Source organism: Dendrobates tinctorius, unplaced genomic scaffold (genome assembly GCF_039654945.1).
Source record: "Dendrobates tinctorius isolate UK_male_01 unplaced genomic scaffold, ASM3965494v1 ptg000084l, whole genome shotgun sequence".
Lineage (NCBI taxonomy): Eukaryota > Metazoa > Chordata > Amphibia > Anura > Dendrobatidae > Dendrobates > Dendrobates tinctorius.
The window spans coordinates 38,364,279-38,382,151 of NW_027361752.1; the positions used below are offsets into that span (position 1 = coordinate 38,364,279).

The window sequence follows — 17,873 nt, forward strand, 5'->3', positions numbered from 1 at the left end:
GCTTTTTGACCCTTGCATGGACCCTGAAAGCAGACAAACAGAGCCCTATCCTTCCTACATCCCCTTGTGGTTATCAAGTATTGGACCAGGCATCTTTTTACATCTAAGGTGTGCAGTACCTCCTCCGTTTAGTTCTTAAGATTGGGACAGAAGGAGGGTAAGGAGATCTCCTGGGTCCTATCAAACTGTGACGGGACTTTGGGGAGATAGGCTGGGTCGGTTCTAAGGATTACCCCATCATCCAGTACTTGAGTGAAGGGTGAGTGGGCAGATAAAGCTTGCATATCACTAATGCGGCGGGCAGAAGTTAAGGCTATGCGGATGGAGGTCTTAAGGGATACTACTTTAAAGGGAGCCTCCGCTATGGGTTCGAAGGGAGATTTGGTTAGTGCATTCAGCACTAGATTTAAGTCCCGGGAGGGGGGGGGTGCGTAGAGGGATCTGCCTGGATCTACTTGAGGCTCTAATGAATCTCATAACCCAACGATTTTTGGCTAAGTCATGGTTATACAATGCTCCCAAGGCCGCCACCTGTACTTTCAAGGTGCTGGTAGCTAATCCCTGTTCCAACCCCTTCTGTAGGAATTCCAGAATTCTGTCTATTGGGATTTCTCTCGTTGGGTCCAAACCTGACACTGTAATGAATTTTTTCCCCGTGATGCCCCACGCCGCCACCGGAAGTGGCCGCCCGCGCATGCGCACTGCGAATTTACCCAGCAGTGCACTGCGCCGCTCATTCTTAAGGGTGAGGTACTCGCGCATGAATGCTGGTGTCCTGCGCCCTCCCCGGCTCCAGCAGAGGCCCTGTATCATGCGGTTCTCGCTGGCCGCCGCCACCCTCCACTGACTGCTCCGATGTCCCACACCCGGCGGGAGGCGCCTCTCTATTGACCGCCGTCACTCCTGGGGGAGGCACTTTTTTTTTTTTAGGATCGGTAGACTTGCTCCTCGTCTTCACTGCCTCTCCCCACTCACCCTCAAGGTCCGCCGACCCCGGTGGTGGTGCTTCGGGGAAAGAAATTGATACCGACCCAGCCGAGGCAGGGAGCCCCACTGCCTGTCACCGCACTGGTTCGGACCCCGGCATCCCACGTCGATCTAAAGGTACCTGCTGTAGGTTCCCCATCAGGGACAGGAAACCCAACTGATGTGGGAGAGAGGTACCACCTTTTTCACCTGTAGTTTTCCTGTCCCTGAGGGCGGGTCCCTCTCTCTCTCTCCGTGGTGCCGTCATAGGGGAAAGAGAAAAAAAATCACATTACACTCTGACCAATGTTATATCAGTAAGTAGGTGTATAGCGGGTGGGACTTTCTAAAGCAAGTCAATGGATGGTAGAGAAAAAACGGATGGCACACGGTTATGCATAAGCCGTCTGATTTTTACGCACACATCTCAAAAGGAACCTGAAATTTTATCCGTAGAGTACAGACAATTCACTGCCAGAAGTGTCAGAATAGATAAATAGAATAGATTGATATCCTGTATATACATAATTTCACAATCCCTTTATATATACAGCTGTGCTCAAAGGTTTACATACCCCAGCAGAATTTTTGCCTTCTTGGCCTTTTTTCAGAGAATATCAATGATAACACCAAAACTTTTTCTACGCTCATGGTTAGTGGTTGGGTGAAGCCATTTATTGTCAAACTACTGTGTTTTCTCTTTTTAAATCATAATGACAACCCAAAACATCCAAATGACCCTGATCAAAAGTTTACATACCCCATTTCTTAATACCGTGTATTGCCCCCTCTAACATCAATGACAGCTTGAAGTCTTTTGTGGTAGTTGTGGATAAGGTTTTTTATTTTCTCACATGGTAAAGCTGCCCACTCTTCTTGGCAAAAAGCCTCCCATTCCTGAAAATTCTTGGGCTGTCTAGCATGTACTGTGCGCTTGAGATCTCCTCAGAGTGGCTCAATGATATTGAGGTCAGGAGACTGAGATGGCCACTCCAGACCCTTCACTTTGTTCTGCTATTGCCGATGACAGGTCAAGTTGGCCTTGTGTTTTGGATCGTTGTCATGTTGGAACGTCCAAGTACTTCCCATGCACAACTTCTGGGCTGATGATTGCAAATTTGCCTCCAGTATTTGCTGATAAAGTGCTACATTCATCTTTCCTTCAACTTTGACCAAGTTTCCTGTGCCTTTGTTGCTGACACATCCCAAAACATTAGGGATTCACCTCTGTGTTTTACAGTAGGAGTGATGTTCCTTTCATCATAGGCCTTGTTGACTTCTCTCCAAATGTAACATTTATGGTTGTGGCCAAAAAGTTCAATTTTTCTCTCCTCACTACAAATTACATTGTTCCAGAAGTTTTGAGGCTTGTCTCTGTGCTGTTTTGCGTATTGTGAGATACTTTGTGGCATTTGCGCAGTAATGACTTTCTTCTGGCGACTCGACCATGCCGCCCATTTTTCTTCAAATGCCTCCTTATTGTGCCTCTTGAAACAGCCACACCGCAAGTTTCCAGAGTCTTCAGTATTTCAGCTGATGTTATTTGTGGGTTTTTCTTTGCATCCCGAACTATTTTCCTGGCAGTTGTGAACAAAATCTTTGTTGGTTTACCTGACCGTGGTCTTGTTTTTACAAAGCCCCTGATTATCTATTTGTTAATCACAGTTTGAACGCTGCTGACAGGCATTATCAATTCCTTAGATATATTTTTGTATCTCTGTCCTGTTTTTACAGTTCAACTACCTTTTCCCGTAGATCCATTGACAATTCTTTTGCTTTCCCCATGACTCACAATCCAGAAACGTCAGTGGCTGGATGAAAGATGCAAGAGTCTGTCTGGATCCCATAAACTCACTCAGCTTGTATGCACACACACTTATTACAAGCAGACAGGTCACAGGTGAGGATGTTTCCTTTAGTAGCCATTCAAACCCATTTGTGTCACCTTCTGTGCGCGTTATCAGCCAAAATCACCAGGGTATGTAAACTTTTGATCAGGGTCATTTGGATATTTTGGATTGTCATTATGATTTGAAAAGAGAAAACACAGTAGTTTGACAATAAATGGCTTCACCCATCCACTAACCATGAATGGAGAAAAAGTTTTGGTGTTATCATTCATATTCTCTGTCTCCGGAAAAAGGCCAAGAAAGCAAAAATTCTGCCGAGGTATGTAAACTTTTGAGCACAACTATAATAAACTTGCACCCTTTAGTGCCTTTCATGTGGCTCTAACAGGTGTTTAGCCTGGATTTAACCCAATAAAAATTTTTTTTTAAAAAGACACTGGGTGGTTTAAAAAAAAAAAGGGGGGGGGAACCCATGTTTCATTCATTCATACCTACCAGGCTAAAACTCCACATGAAAGGGTCCAAGTCTATAATATGTGGGGGCATGTGATATTATACAACTGCAGGATATCTATATATTCTATGTATCATACTGTATATCTAATGTCTGTCTATTTATAGCTTTTCAGTGTCTTACAAAAGTATTCACCCCCTTGGCTTTTTACATATTTTGCTACATTACCAACTGTGTTTAAATATTTTTGTAATCTGATTTGTGTGTGATGCTTCAAGAATAAGTGGTGTAAGTTGAAGAGGTGAAGTGAGAAACATGCAGGCATGGATTAAATTTATGGGATCAAATAACTAAAAATTGGCACGTGCATATGTATTCATCCCTTTTGCTATGAAGACCTTAAAAATTTCTGGTGCATCCAATTCCCTTCATAAGTCCCATGCTTAGTGTCAGGACGTCCCCGTGTGCAGTGTAAGGGTATGTACACACTTTGCGGTTTTTGATGCGTTTCCGCGGCGTTTTTTAGACACGCGGAATTGCATCAGATCCACAGTGCAGAGTGCTCACAATGTTAGTGAATGGGAAATCCAAAAACGCTGTGCACATGCTACGGAAAAAAAACACGCAGATTCGCAGCATTTTATTTTCCGCAGCATGTCAATTCTGTGTGCGGAACTGCAGTATTTCTGCACCCATTGACTTGCACTGAGCCGGGCACTTCAGCAGCAAAACCGCAGATCGGGAAGGAGGGAAATGTGTGTGCGGTGACTGTGTGCGGGGTCGGCAGGGCTGTGTGTGTGTAGGCAGGCATCATCCGATAGGACTACAAGTCCCATCCGGCTATGCCTGCTGCAGTGATTGACACATTAGGACTACTACTGTCCATCATTAGCTGATCATCTGGCTAATGTGTTGAATGTAAAAAAAAAAGTGTCACATGGCTGTCAGTATATACACTTTACCTTTATCAAGAGGCTCCACTAACCAAACACCATGAAGACCAAGGAGATTTCCAAACAAGTGAGGGACCAAGTTGTTGAGCAGAACAAGTCAGGATTGGGTTATAATAACATATATATATGGGCAGCACGGTGGCTCAGTGGTTAGCGCTGAAGCCTTGCAGCGCTGGGGTCCTGGATTCCCATCAAGGACAACATCTGCAAGGAGTTTGTATGTTCTCCCCCTGTTTGTGTGGGTTTCCTCCGGGTACTCCGGTTTCCTCCCACACTCCAAAGACATACTGATAGGGAATTTAGATTGTGAGCCCCATTGGGGACAGTGATGATAATGTGTGCAAACTGTAAAGCGCTGCAGAATATGTTGGCGCTATATAAAAATAAAGATTATTATTATATACCAATCTCTGATGATGCCCGTAGCACCATCAAATCCATTATCAAATGGAAAGAACGTGGTACGACAAACCTGCCAAGAGAGGGTCGCCCACCAAAACTCTCAGCCCGTGAAGGAGGGCATTTATCAGAGAGGCAATACAGAGACCATAAGGTATCCGTGAAGGAGCTGAAGAGTTCCCAAGCAGAGCCTGGAGTATCTGTCCATACGACTGTAAGCAGGTGCTGAGATGCAGCACGCAGGGATTGAGAAGTAGTGCGGTATAACACTATTATTTAACAGTAAAGATGGAGTAATCTCCTCGCAGGGAGTTAATAAAACAGTGAACAAGAGTTAAACGGTAGGAATTAATGAGACAGTGAGACAGTCTAAAGTTCAAACACTTATCGTGGCTCCTGTTGGTGCTCCTTAGTCCACAGTCCGATGGGGGTTGTAGATCTGGCAATGGCCGGTGTACTGGCAGCAGGCGGTCTCTGGTTTCCCCGCTGAGCCCCCAGTCTATAAGACTGCACAGCCGAAGTCAAAGACGCTGCAGGAGTTCCTGGAACACGTGGGATGATGCGTGCTGGTCAGCAGAGGGAAACGCGCCTCAGAGTCCCGTATGTGGCTCACACTTGTCAGCATGAGCGCTGCCCGTCGTTTATCCCGGTGCTCGCCTCAGTCACAGTCCCGCTGATGCGTGTGGATAAATGTGGACGCTGAACGCCTCGGCTTGGAGCTGGATGCGGAGCATGCTGCTCATCCTGAAGCACTCTCCCTGATGGCGGGAAACTGCCTCCTGCGTCGTGCGGTTTCGACTCTCTTCCCCCTTAAAGATGCCCCCTCTTCCCTGGTCGTAGGGTATGTCCGGTCCCCTATTCCTTCCCATGGGCAACATGGGATGCAGCCTCGACAGTTCCGGACTCGGCTCAATGGAGGCACCCGCAGCCCGATCTTCCTCCTTACACGACCACAATAAGCCTCCATAGGGGTGGCCTTTATGGAAGAGTGGACAGAAAAAAGCCTTTACTTACATTCACAAATAGTAAGGCTTGTTAGAGTCTGCAAAAAGACGTGGGAAACTCCCCAAATGTATGGCGGAAGGTGCTGTGGTCATAGGAGACCAAAATTGAACTTTTTGCACACCAAAGTAAATGCTATATCACCAAACCAATACAGCTCATCACTCCAAGAACACCATCCCCACAGTGAAACATGGTGATGGCAGCATCATGCTGTGGGGATTCTTTTTGGCAGCAAGGACAGGAAAAATGGTCCGAGTTAAGGGGAACATGCATAGAGCAAAACACAGGGATATTCTTGAGCAAACCAGTTTGGGTCTGTCAGTGATTTGATACTGGGACAGAGGTTCAATTTCCAACAAGGCAATGAATCATAGAATCATAGAATCGTAGAGTTGGAAGGGACCTCCTGGGCCATCTGGTCCAACCCCCTGCTCAAAGCAGGATTCGCTAAATCATCCCAGTCAGATGTCTGTCCAGCCTCTGTTTGAAGACTTCCATTGAAGGAGAACTCACCACTTCTCGTGGCAGCCTGTTCCACTCATTGATCACTCTAACTGTCAAAAAGTTTTTTCTAATATCTAATCTGTGTCTCCTCCCATTCAGTTTCATCCCATTGCTTCTAGTCTTTCCTTGTGCAAATGAGAATAAAGTTGATCCTTCTACAATGTGACAGCCCTTTAGATATTTGTAGACAGCTATTAAGTCTCCTCTCAGTCTTCTCTTTTGCAAACTAAACATTCCCAAATCCTGCAACCTTTCCTCATAAGACAGGGTTTGCAGACCGGTCACCATTCTGGTCGCTCTTTTCTGAACTTGCTCCAGTTTGTTGATGTCTTTTTTAAAATGTGGTGCCCAAAACTGGACACAATATTCCAGATGAGGTCTGACCAAAGAGGAGTAGAGGGAAATAATGACTTCACGTGATCTAGACTGTATGCTTCTGTTAATACATCCTAGAATTGCATTTGCCTTTTTTGCTGCTGCATCACACTGTTGACTCATATTCAGTCTGTGATCTATTAGTATACCCAAGTCTTTTTCACATGTGCTGTCACTTAGCCCTATTCCTCCCATTCTATATATGCTTTTTTCATTTTTATTGCCCAGATGTAGTACTTTGCATTTCTCCCTGTTAAAAACCATTCTGTTAGTTGCTGCCCACTTCTCCAGTTTATTTAAATCTTTTTGAATCCTCTCTCTCTCTTCTCTAGTATTAGCTATCCCTCCTAGCTTTGTGTCATCAGCAAATTTAATCAGTTTACCCTCAATTCCTTCATCTAAATCGTTGATAAAGATGTTGAACAATACAGGGCCCAGGACAGAGCCCTGTGGTACCCCACTTGAGACATTCTTCCAACTGGATGTGCAGCCATTTACGACCACTCTTTGGGTCCGATCACTAAGCCAGTTATGAATCCACCTAACAGTTGCCTTGTCCATTCCATACTTAGTCATTTTTTCAATAAGGATTGTATGAGAGACTTTGTCAAATGCTTTGCTGAAGTCAAGATATACTATATCTACAGCATTTCCTTGATCCACCCAATCAGTGATACCGTCATAGAAGGAAATTAAGTTAGTCTGACATGACTTATTAGTTACAAACCCATGCTGACTCTGTTTAATCACTTCATTCTTATCCAGGTATTGACATACATGTTGTTTAATAATTTGTTCAAAGATCTTTCCTGGTATAGAAGTCAGACTCACCGGCCTATAGTTGCCTGGGTCTACCTTCTTCCCCTTTTTGAAGATAGGAACAACATTTGCTCTTCTCCAGTCTTCTGGCACTTCTCCTGTTCTGCAAGAATTTTCAAAGATTATGGAGAGGGGTTCAAAAATTTCTTCTGCTATCTCCTTCAGTACTCTGGGGTGTAATTCATCTGGACCTGGAGACTTGAATTCATTTAGGTTAGCTAAGTGTTTCCTCACTATCTTTCTGTTTATAGATATCCTGGATTCTTCTATTCCCTTAATAGGACTGTGAATAACAGTTGATGTTACATTTCCTTTCTTAGAGAAAACAGATGCAAAATAGGAATTTAAAAGTTCAGCCTTCTCAACATCCTGTCTTACCATTTCATCATTTTCATCCTGTAAAAATGACCCAAAGCATACTGCTAGAGCAACACTTGAGTTGTTGAAGGAGAAACGTGTAAATGTTCTGGAGTGGTCAAGTCAAAGCCCAGATCTTAATCCAATGGAGAATCTGTGCTCAGACTTGAAGATCACTGGTCACTTGGATGCCATCTGAGTACGGACTGATGGTCATGGACTGTTAAAAAGGGGGAAACTATTTTTTTTTCACACATGAGAAAAAATCTGGCATGAAGGAGTCCTTACTGGAAGAAAGCCTGAGTTGAATTGCATATCTGTAACGAGGGACAAGTAATGGATAAATGTTGTGTTGGGTGACCAAACCTCTCAAAAAAAAAAAAATTAAACTGTTTCTCCGATTCACTAAGACCGACGTTTTGCACAAAAGTTCACCTCTTAATGTATTTGACGTGTCTTCCAGTTGACGTGCACTTTTGTCATAAATGTTACTCCAGCTGAGAACTGTTACATATTTCTGGCAAATTATGATGAATGTGTCAGTCAGGCGTCACCATGTCCCATCCTATTCCAGTTCCGTCCCACATTGACGTAACTTGTCGGGAATGGGGTAAAAAAAAAAAAAAGCCAAAAGTCACAGAATTTTTGCAGCAAAATTGTGTGATGTGCCAAGAAAACTGTGGAAAACGACTTAGAGAAAGGGGGGCAAAAAGTGTTAGGTAAGGATGCTTTCACATTGCATTGTGTGTTCCTAGTGAGGGACATGTCCAAAATAACCCTGGCTTTGGACAAATGTGCTGACCGGGCCAATAGACTGTAATGTTGACGCAGAGCAAACATACGCTCCGCGTGCACTTATTTTGGGAATGAACACCTACGGGAGGCGGACACTGAAACGCCATTTACTCCGTCTGAGTGTCTGCCTCCAGTAGGCTTAAGAATTGAGAGGCCTCAGTGGTTGGTACCTTTTAATGGCTTAGGCCGGGATCACACATGCGAGGAATACGGCCGAGTCTCGCATGTTAATACCCGGCACTGTCGCTGGCACTGGGGAGCGGAGCGTGCGGCTCCATGTATTGCTATGTGGCCGCACACTTCGATCCGAGTGCCGGCGGCAGTGTTGGGTATTAACATGCGAGACTCGGCCGTATTCCTCGCATGTGTGATCCCGGCCTAACTGAAAAGATGGTGACACATTGCAGCTTTCCAGATAACTCAGATCTCTTCATCAGGCAATGACTAATACAAAATCTGAATGATGTTATATTAGTCTAGCCTGATGAAGAGACCTGCGTAGTCTGGAAAGCTGCAATGTGTCACCATCTTTTCAGTTAGCCATTAAAAGGTATCAACCACTGAGGACTCTCAATTCTGAATATTCTTCTCTCTACTGGCTAACACGGTACAAAGATCTACATCTTCCCTGTATCCAGTAGGCTTATGCTCCCAAAAATGCTGAACAGCAGAGCACACGGTCACTCCGCCGTCACCATTACAGGCCATAGACCGCGTCGGCGCGTGCATCCGGACCCCACCTTTGGGGGGTATTTCGCCCGTATGCCTCGAAGGGGGACACAGAACGCGATGTGAAAGCGCCCTTACCCAGAATGGTGACGCTAAAAACTGCAGCTCTCCCTCCAAAACGTATTTCCTCATCAGGAAAAGAAATACAAAACATTTTTGGAATACGGCAACACACGACCCATTGTTTACGTGTTTTGATTGTGAAATAGTCTCAAGACAAACAATTTGATTTCCATGTAATTTTACTCCGCGTCAGAAAAGGATAACGTCACTGCACGGGGGACGCAGAACACGGGAGCCAAAAACACCGACAGCAGACACGACGGGTATCGCCGGGGATCGGCTGGAGCTGGGGAATCGTTATGGCGCAGTGACACATTCTAAGGCCACGTTCACACGGTCAGTATTTGTTAGTCAAAACCAGGAGAGGAACAATCAGGGGAGAAGTAGAATAGAAACCCGTCACCGCTCCTGGATTTATCACCCGCTCCTGGATTTGGCTTATAAAGACTGATGGAAAATACTGAACGTGTGAACGAGGCCGTAAAAAAGATAAAAACAATAATAAATCAGAATTGCATTTTTTTCACCATTTCCACTCGCTTGTAATTTGAATTCCCGTCTTTCAGCGCCTTATTAGTTATAATTAATGACACAAGCTACAATAGACAAGCAAAATAATCATTAAAAGGGAAAGTGTCTGTGAGAAGCGTCACACGTCCCAGCCCCAGGAGTCTCCATGTCCGGGAGCCACAGAAGCCACTGGCTGATAACAGAGAGCAGCAGCCTGCACTGAGGAACTGCAAGGTACAAAGCTACAGAAAGCGAAAGCTGGTGACGTCACACGTTCTGAACCAATCAACTTCTACTTACCGTATAGGAAAAGAGAGCCATCCAATCAGCGATAAGAGGTGTGGCTTCAGAACCAGAGACTGTTACAGGGCCTTCCCTGGTGCCGGATGTTGATAGTCGTCTCCGTGGAAACAGGCGCCGGAAGTTCAGTGTGTAGCAGTCCGCAGGAGAGGCAGGAGCTCGGAGCTGCAGGTGAGCACTACATGTATCTTCTATAGAGGTGGCCGCCGCCCCTCTGAACCCTGCCAGGTGGGTGAGAGCGTTCTGCCATCTCACCAGCTTCATGGAGGCTGATGGGAGTTGTAGTCGATCTGTACTTGTAGTACGTCTGATAATCTGACCCGTATTTGACCCAGGAATTCCGGATTACAGGAATTGTCTGTATAAAGTTCTATTTTATGCTATAGTGTGAGGCCAGAGGTCAGTGACTGACTGTGAAACTACAACTCCCAGCATGCCCTGACAGCTGGAGTGTATCTGGTCCAGACCCCCCTGACGTCAGTGATAATTTGTATCTTACTATAAAGGGCAGCATGCTGGGAGTTGTAGTTCCCCTGCAGCTGGAGAAGACACAGATATATGGGATAATGATCCCTGTGCTAAATTAAAAGGGGTTGTACAGCGCCACCCCTGATCCTGGGTTGTGTCAGGTATCGCAACACGGCCGCATTGAATTGACTGGAGATGAGCTGCAGTACCGCGTACAACCCATGGTCAGGGGGTGGTGCTGTTTCTGAAAGAAAGCAGCCGTAGTTTATTTTTCTAATTCTGGACAATCGCTTTAAGGTTGTTAGAAATCATCCGGTAGTCCTGCTGCTGCAGAAGCTCTTTGTGAAGTGTGTGACAGTGACTTCTGCCCACTATTGAGTGATTTTTATATAAATCCTTTAATAGTTTTCATAAAGGACTTCAGTCATTGTTTGTAGAGGAGAAAGGAATTTCTCCCAGGATGATCCTTGACTGGAGACGAGATCGGAGCCCCTGTACCGCCGCTCGTCTCTTTGTTGTCAGGTTCTGAAGCTGAATTGTGATCGTCACACAGATATGAGCAGAACGGTCCATAAGAGTCTGCTGGGATGGGTTTTCCCCCATGTGATGTGTCTGCTTTGTTTTTTTCTTTTATACTGTAGAAATGGTGCGATTACACGTGAAACATGGAGACGAGAGCCAGTTCTTGTTGGACACAACCGTTGACGCTCCTGTAAATTTACTGGTTGAGCAGGTGACCTCCATATACAATGGCCGACTGCAAGTCAGCAGGATCTGTGCCGGTGAGAAGAGCGAAGGAAACAGTGGAGCCTCCGATTACAATTATCCATGACCGAAGTTACAGGACCTGTCAGCGAGATTTTAGATGATTACTAGTTATCTCTCTTTTCTTTCTCTTTTCTTTCTCTTTTCTCTTTTTTTTTTTTTTTTTCTCCTTTCTCTTTTTTTTTATCTTTTTTTCTTTCTCCCTCTCATTTTCTTTTTCTCTTTTGCCCACTCTCGCTTTCATTTAAATTATAACTTTTACTTTCTTACAAAAAAAAATAAATGTTGTTGTTCTCCTGTAATCAGCCCTGGAAGTTTTATGGCACAAGTACAGTGGGGTTAGACCTCTCTTGTCAGTCTGGATACTATCTACCCGCCCCCCCCCCCAGTTGCCTCCCATCTATGACTGACCGGTCACTGACTTGTCTTCTCTCACTTCGGTTGTCTCGTTGTCAACCATTGATCTGAGAAAGCAATCTGTGCATTCGCCGCCCCCGACAGAGCCGGCACCTGAGCTAAATATCTGCCGGAGAAGGAAGGTCTCTGAGAGATCAGTGGCTGCTTAGTCATAGACCGAAGTCAGTCGGGGGGATACAGATAAGACCGGTATGAAAAGACCACGTGTGGCATCCAGCCCTGCTGCTCTTAGCATTAAGCTTCTGCTGATTCCAGAAGATCAATAAAATTTATTTCTTTCCCCAATAAAAGGTATAATTTTCTTTAGCTTCAGTGTCATGACAGCCAATTCTTTCGTTAAGAATCCAAAACCCTGCTGACTGTTCCTCTTTAAGCTCTGAGTGCCCCTTCAGAACATAGTAGAGGGTCCACAGCTCAGGACCTTCTTCTTTAGAAGGATTAGTCACTGTGTGGCTCTTCTCTCCCTCTGCAGGGCCGGGCTCATCCATACATTACACATTGCTGCCTGAAAATCACAGGCTGATGGTTTTCTAACACTTGAGTTTTTACACAATTTATTTAATGTTTTATTGTTCCTTCCCTCGAAACTGTGTTGTAGGGGTGCCAGTGGGTGGACAGAGAAAACCCCATGCTTGTTTTTAAAATGCACTTGACTGCAGCATTTGAGGAGTTAACCAGTCAGGATTGAGTGTTTCCTTAGCTTAAAGGTGCTCTGCGGGAATGAGAGAGAATGAGTCTCTGGTAAAATTCAGACTGCAGCCCGTCCTCGTCACATGTCAGTATGGGCTGACGACATACAGCTCCTGAGATCTGTGTCTCAACTGATGAGCCGCATCACACACAGCTCAGTCGGTGGCCAGGAGCATGGCTATCATAGCAGAGCACAAAGGGGGTTGTCTCCAGCTTCATCCTTCTCAATATTTATTTGTTTTCCAGTTGGGCTAAGTCAGTCTTTGTGCACTTCTATAAATCGATCAGACTGTCGTAGGAGAATTAAGCTGGAGATCTCACCTAGCACTATGTGGATTAAAACATATTTCTTCACATATCACAGCCATGCTCCCTGCTGGCGACTGAGGAATGTGTGAAACTGCTGTAGAACGGCTCCTGTGCAAACACATGCAGTGGCATGTAAAAGTTTGTGAACCGTTAAGCAAGTTGAAGAGGAAATGATCATTAAAAGGCCTAAGTTTAAAGATGACACATTTCCCTTGTATTTTAGGCAAAAAAATAAATAAATATATATATATATATATATTTAACATTGTAAAAATTACAAAAATGGTTAGTACCTTGTAGCACCCCCTTTTGAAAATATCACAGCTTGTAAACGCTTTATGAAGCCAGCCAAGAGTCACTCAGTTTGTGTTTGAGGGATTTTCATCCATTCTTCTTTGGAAAATTCTTCCCGTTTTGTGAGATTCCCGGGTCGTCTGCAGGCTCTGCTATTTTGAGGTCTAACCACAGATTTTCAATGATGCTTATATTAGGGGACTGTGAGGGCCAACCTTCTGCTTGCACCTTTTAAGTTAGTATAGTGTTGATTTTGACATGTGTTTACGATCATTATCCATTTCTAGAAGCCATCCTATTCCTCTTTTCAACTTGGGCTTTTTTATAGATGGTGTTATGTTTGCATCAAAGTTTGTTGGAATTTACTTGAATCCATTCTTCCCCCTACCCGTAACGTTCCCCATGCCATTGGCTGCAACACAACCCCAAAGCATGATTGATCCACCCCCATGCTTAATGGTTGCTGAGATGTTCTTTTCCTTTTTTTTTTCTCCACACATAGAAGTGCTTCTCACTAAATTCGAATATCATCAAAAAGTGAATTTATTTCAGGACAGGGGCCAAGTCCTGCTGGAGAATGACATTTTCAGCTCCATAAAAGCTTGTCGGCATGGAGTGCTCTAAAATGTCCTGGTAGACGGCTGCGCTGACTTTGGCTGTGGTTATCCCGGTTGCTTGTGCACATTTTTCTACCACACTTTTTCCTTGCACTCCACTTTCCATTAATATGTTTGGACACCGCAATCTGAACAGCCAGCTTCTTTAGCAATGGCCTATTGTGGCTTACCCTCCTTGTGGAGTGTGTCAGTGACTGCTTTCTGGACATCTGCCAAGTCAGCAGTCTTCCCCATGATTGTGGAGCCTAGTGAAACAGACTAAGTGACCTTTTTAAATGCTTAGGAGCCTTTGCAGGTGTTTTTTGTTAATTATAATTTACTGAGATAATGACTTTTGGGTTTTCATTGGCTGTAAGCCATAATCATCAACATTAACAGAAATAAACATGTAAAATAGATCACTCTGTGTGTAATGACTCTATAGAATACATGGGTTTCACTTTTTGAATTTAAGTAAATTAACTTTTGATGATATTCTAATTCAGTAAGAAGCACTTGATCATTGTGGCCAGATAGTTCTATTTTCACCTCATTGGTCCACAGGATTTGTTTCCAAAATGCATCAGGCTTGTTTAGATGTTATTTTGCATTCTTCTGATGCTGAATTTTATGGTGATTACGCCGGATAGCTTTTCTTCTGATGACCCTTCCATGAAGGCCATATTTGTGCAGGTGTTTCTGAACAAGCCATAACCCTAACAGGCTAATTAAGGTCTGAAACCTTGGTTAAAGTTATTTGAGCAAACAAATCTCTAAGGGTGCCCAAACTTTTGCAGCCGCCCATTTTCATTTTTGTAATTTTTAAAACGGAAAAAAATTACCATATGTATATATTTTGCCTACAATACAAAGGAAATGTGTCATCTGTAATTTAGGCCTTTTAGAGATAATTTCATCTTCAACTTGCTTAACTGTTCACAATAACAGTAACTTTGACCAGGGGTGCCCAAACTTTCACATGCCAAGCGCTGTTGTATGGTGCTGCTCACCTCCTTCAGTTCAGCTGCGAGGGAGACAGTGGCAGCTATACCTGCCATAGCTGTTAGTCACGACCACTGCTGCAGAGGCGGACTTGTGGAGCAGCTTTGGGAAGGGGCACATTCAGGTCCGATACTGCCGCTCTGAATGGTCTCTCAGACTGGAGCGAGGTGCGAAATATATGGCAGAACTGAAAGCATCATATACAGTAAAAGCATCTTATACTGTGCTTGCCATTCACAGAGATGGAAGAATTGGCTGAACACGGCATCACACTGCCCCCCAACATGCAAGGGTTAACCGACGAGCAGATCGAGGAGCTGAGACTGAAGGATGAATGGGAAACTAAGTGCGTGCCCAGCGGAGGAAGTGTGTTCAAGAAGGACGAGATTGGAAGGCGGAATGGACATGGTAATGATGGCGCCGGCTGAGCGATCCGTTGACCGGTCCACACACTGCTTCTGGGTTGCTGGATGAGTCTGTGAGGGTTAATTTTTTTGGCAGGAGATTGGATCTTTAATGGAATCAAATCGTGTAAAATCAATAAACGTAGTAAAGTGCAGGAGTCGGGAGAGCATTGTTTTGATTAGGCCTAAATCCCGAGGCTGCACTACTGAGACCTGTGAATGATCTCGCGTCTGATTTCTATTAGGAGCGTTGTGTGATCTCAGACTTACCCGACTGCACCCAGCAGTAATCGGACCAGGGAGTGCTGTCATGGGGTTCGCTCTTCAAGTGATCATTTCCACATAATAAATACTAAAAAGTCTTCACCCATTAAAGCGGCATGTTCTCACTGAGTGCGACTGTGATTGACAGCTCCATTCCTTCATGGAGAGTCTGACAGCCTTGTGCCTAATCAAGTCCCCCAGGGCTGTCTGGTCAGAGCACCTGTTGGGGTATATCTTGGGTAGACCCCAATACAGTGGTCCGCAACCTTTCTTACATAGGGAGCTACACTCAGCTGTAATAGAGGGTCTTCAGCCACATCCAAAGCCCCCCAAAGAGTGACATCCAGCTTCTGCCGCACTCGCACCACAGTAGTGACACCGACAGCCCCCATTATCGGCATAGTGACAGCCACAGCTTCCTGGCAGAGATCACACGGAGTCCGTATACTTACATCCAGGGGTTCCCACCTTACCCCCATTCACTATTCCTGCATCATACGCTCCCACCACTATCTCATCCAGCTTTAATCACCTCCTATGACCCTCAGCATCATCTTATCTCCAGCTTTAGATACTTAATTGGGGTATTCCCATCTTCAAGATCCTGTCCCAATATGTGGTAGGTGTAGTAGTAATAATGATATTATTATTACCAGCAAATACTTACAATTAGAAATGTAGTATAGTTCTGCTGATAAGCTATGTCGCTTACCCAATGTGCAGGGCATTGCAGTATTTTAGGTTACAACCACTGATCAAGTGATAGTTATTTATTAGTCATGAGTGAGCGTGCTCGGATATTATGTTATCTGAGCATGCTCGGGTGCTAACCGAGTATTTGTGTCGTGCTCGAATAACCTGTTCGAGTTGCCACGGCTGTTAGACAGCTGCATCTTGTTAAGGAATGTTCCCATGATCAGTGAACATCCGTAGCGTCCAATCCGCAGCAGCCAGGTGTTACAGCATAGTGGAGGGGATCATCTGCCGGGAAAGATGCGTGAAAGGCGGCATCAAAGGCAGGAACACGACATATGACGACGACGTGACCTACATATACGTCATATGTCGTGAAGTAGTTCAATGTGTGTATATGTTCGGAATGTGAGTGTATTACTATACTAACCTAGCGCTTCTTTCTCGGGTGTCCAGCGCCTTCTTCTGCTCTTCTCAGTGACTGCTCCGCAATTTCGACCAGCCGGTTCACTCTGTGCTTGAGGAAGGAGTCTGTTTTACAATGTATGTCTATGGATTCCTGGTTCTGACGCTCCATAGACTTACTGTATTTACTCTGTCGCCTTATTGGGGGACACAGAACCGTGGGTGTTATGCTGCTGTCCACTAGGAGGCGACACTATGCATAATCTGAAAAAGATTAACTTTGGCTCCTCCTCTGCAGTATACACCCCTGGACGGCGTCAGCCTTCTCCAGTTTTTGCTTAGTGTCGCAGGAGGCACACCTAAGAATTTTTTTTACTCCGTCTTTTTCCTGGATTTTTTTCCAAAGGACTACAGATGAAGAAAAGCGGGTCTCCAGCGAGACTCCCGGCATGGCTCCCTCCTCGGTCCCCTATTAGGGGTACCCGGTTGAGGTCGAGGTGGTTTTTTTCCCCATGTCGCTCCCTCCCCAGTCCCTCGGGTCCTGGTTCGAGGTCGAGACCCCCCTCCTTCCCCAACCCCTTTGGGGTCTGGGTTGAGGAGAGGATGAAGACCCCCTGACGGTGACAGACGCACCCTCCCTAATCCCCCGCAGGGGGCATTAGGTTGAGACGCCTCAGGTAGGGTCGGAGTACAGGCAGCATTCCACAGCTTCCAGGGACCCCAGACCAGCTGAGGGATCCTGTTGGGGCCGGGGGAGGGTGCATACTGGATGGCACAGCAGAGACAAGGCTTTTTCTGCGTCCCTGTCTCTGCAGCAGCAGCGGCTCCATAGCGCTCCGGGGGGCCCCCCATACAGGAACCGCTACCCCTGCTACCCCCACCGCTATCCAGTCGACCATTCTGGGGGGGTTTGGTACAAATCCCCCCCCCCCCCCCCCCCCCCGGACTACCGCGCCGCTCTGGAGCCCTCCTGGGCATCAGGCCTCTAATTTAGACCGCGGCATCCCCCGGATGACTAAAATGACACACTGAAGTGTCATAGAAGGGGCGGATTGAGGCAGAAAGGGCGCGTTTCTACACAGCCCAGCGTGCCATTTTCAGCTCTCCGCCCCCTCCTCCCTCTCCTCAGAGTCCCGGTGGCCATTTTTTTTTTTTTGATGAGATCCAGGAGAGGAGCATCACACCAGTCTCCGGGGGGCACAGAACTGGGATCTGTCGGCGCTGGACCTAGGGGCACACCGGTGGGGTAAGCTCACAGCTGGGTTCTCATACTCAGCTGTGAATCTATACTTCCTATAAGGCTTTCTGTGGGTTCCCTCTGCGTAGCCACCCCTGTACGATCCCTTATAGCCAGCCTCTGTGCACTATGCAGGGCTCGAGGAAGAGAACCAGGCAGGAATGTTTCTATGCATTCTGCACAGCCTGCAAAGCCACGCTCCCTAGTGGCAGCACTGCGGGGACTGCATCCAGAACTCTGGGTCAGAACC

At 45.7% G+C, this 17,873-nt stretch overlaps 1 protein-coding gene across 6 annotated transcripts in view; it reads left to right on the forward strand.

Moving 5' to 3' along the window:
* The first annotated feature begins 10,111 nt into the window (after positions 1–10,111).
* The window catches only part of LOC141097403 (cilia- and flagella-associated protein 298-A-like), a 40,264-nt gene continuing 32,502 nt past the window's right edge, over positions 10,112–17,873 (forward strand). For all 6 annotated transcript variants that reach the window (XR_012233949.1, XR_012233948.1, XR_012233950.1 and 3 more), the window contains exons 1-3: positions 10,112–10,250; positions 11,189–11,329; positions 14,861–15,028. Coding sequence is in view for 3 of the 6 variants with exons in the window: in XM_073584543.1 (XP_073440644.1) it covers positions 10,166–10,250; positions 11,189–11,329; positions 14,861–15,028 (394 nt within the window). In the remaining 3 variants the exon portion in view is untranslated. The remainder of the gene's footprint in view (positions 10,251–11,188; positions 11,330–14,860; positions 15,029–17,873) is intronic.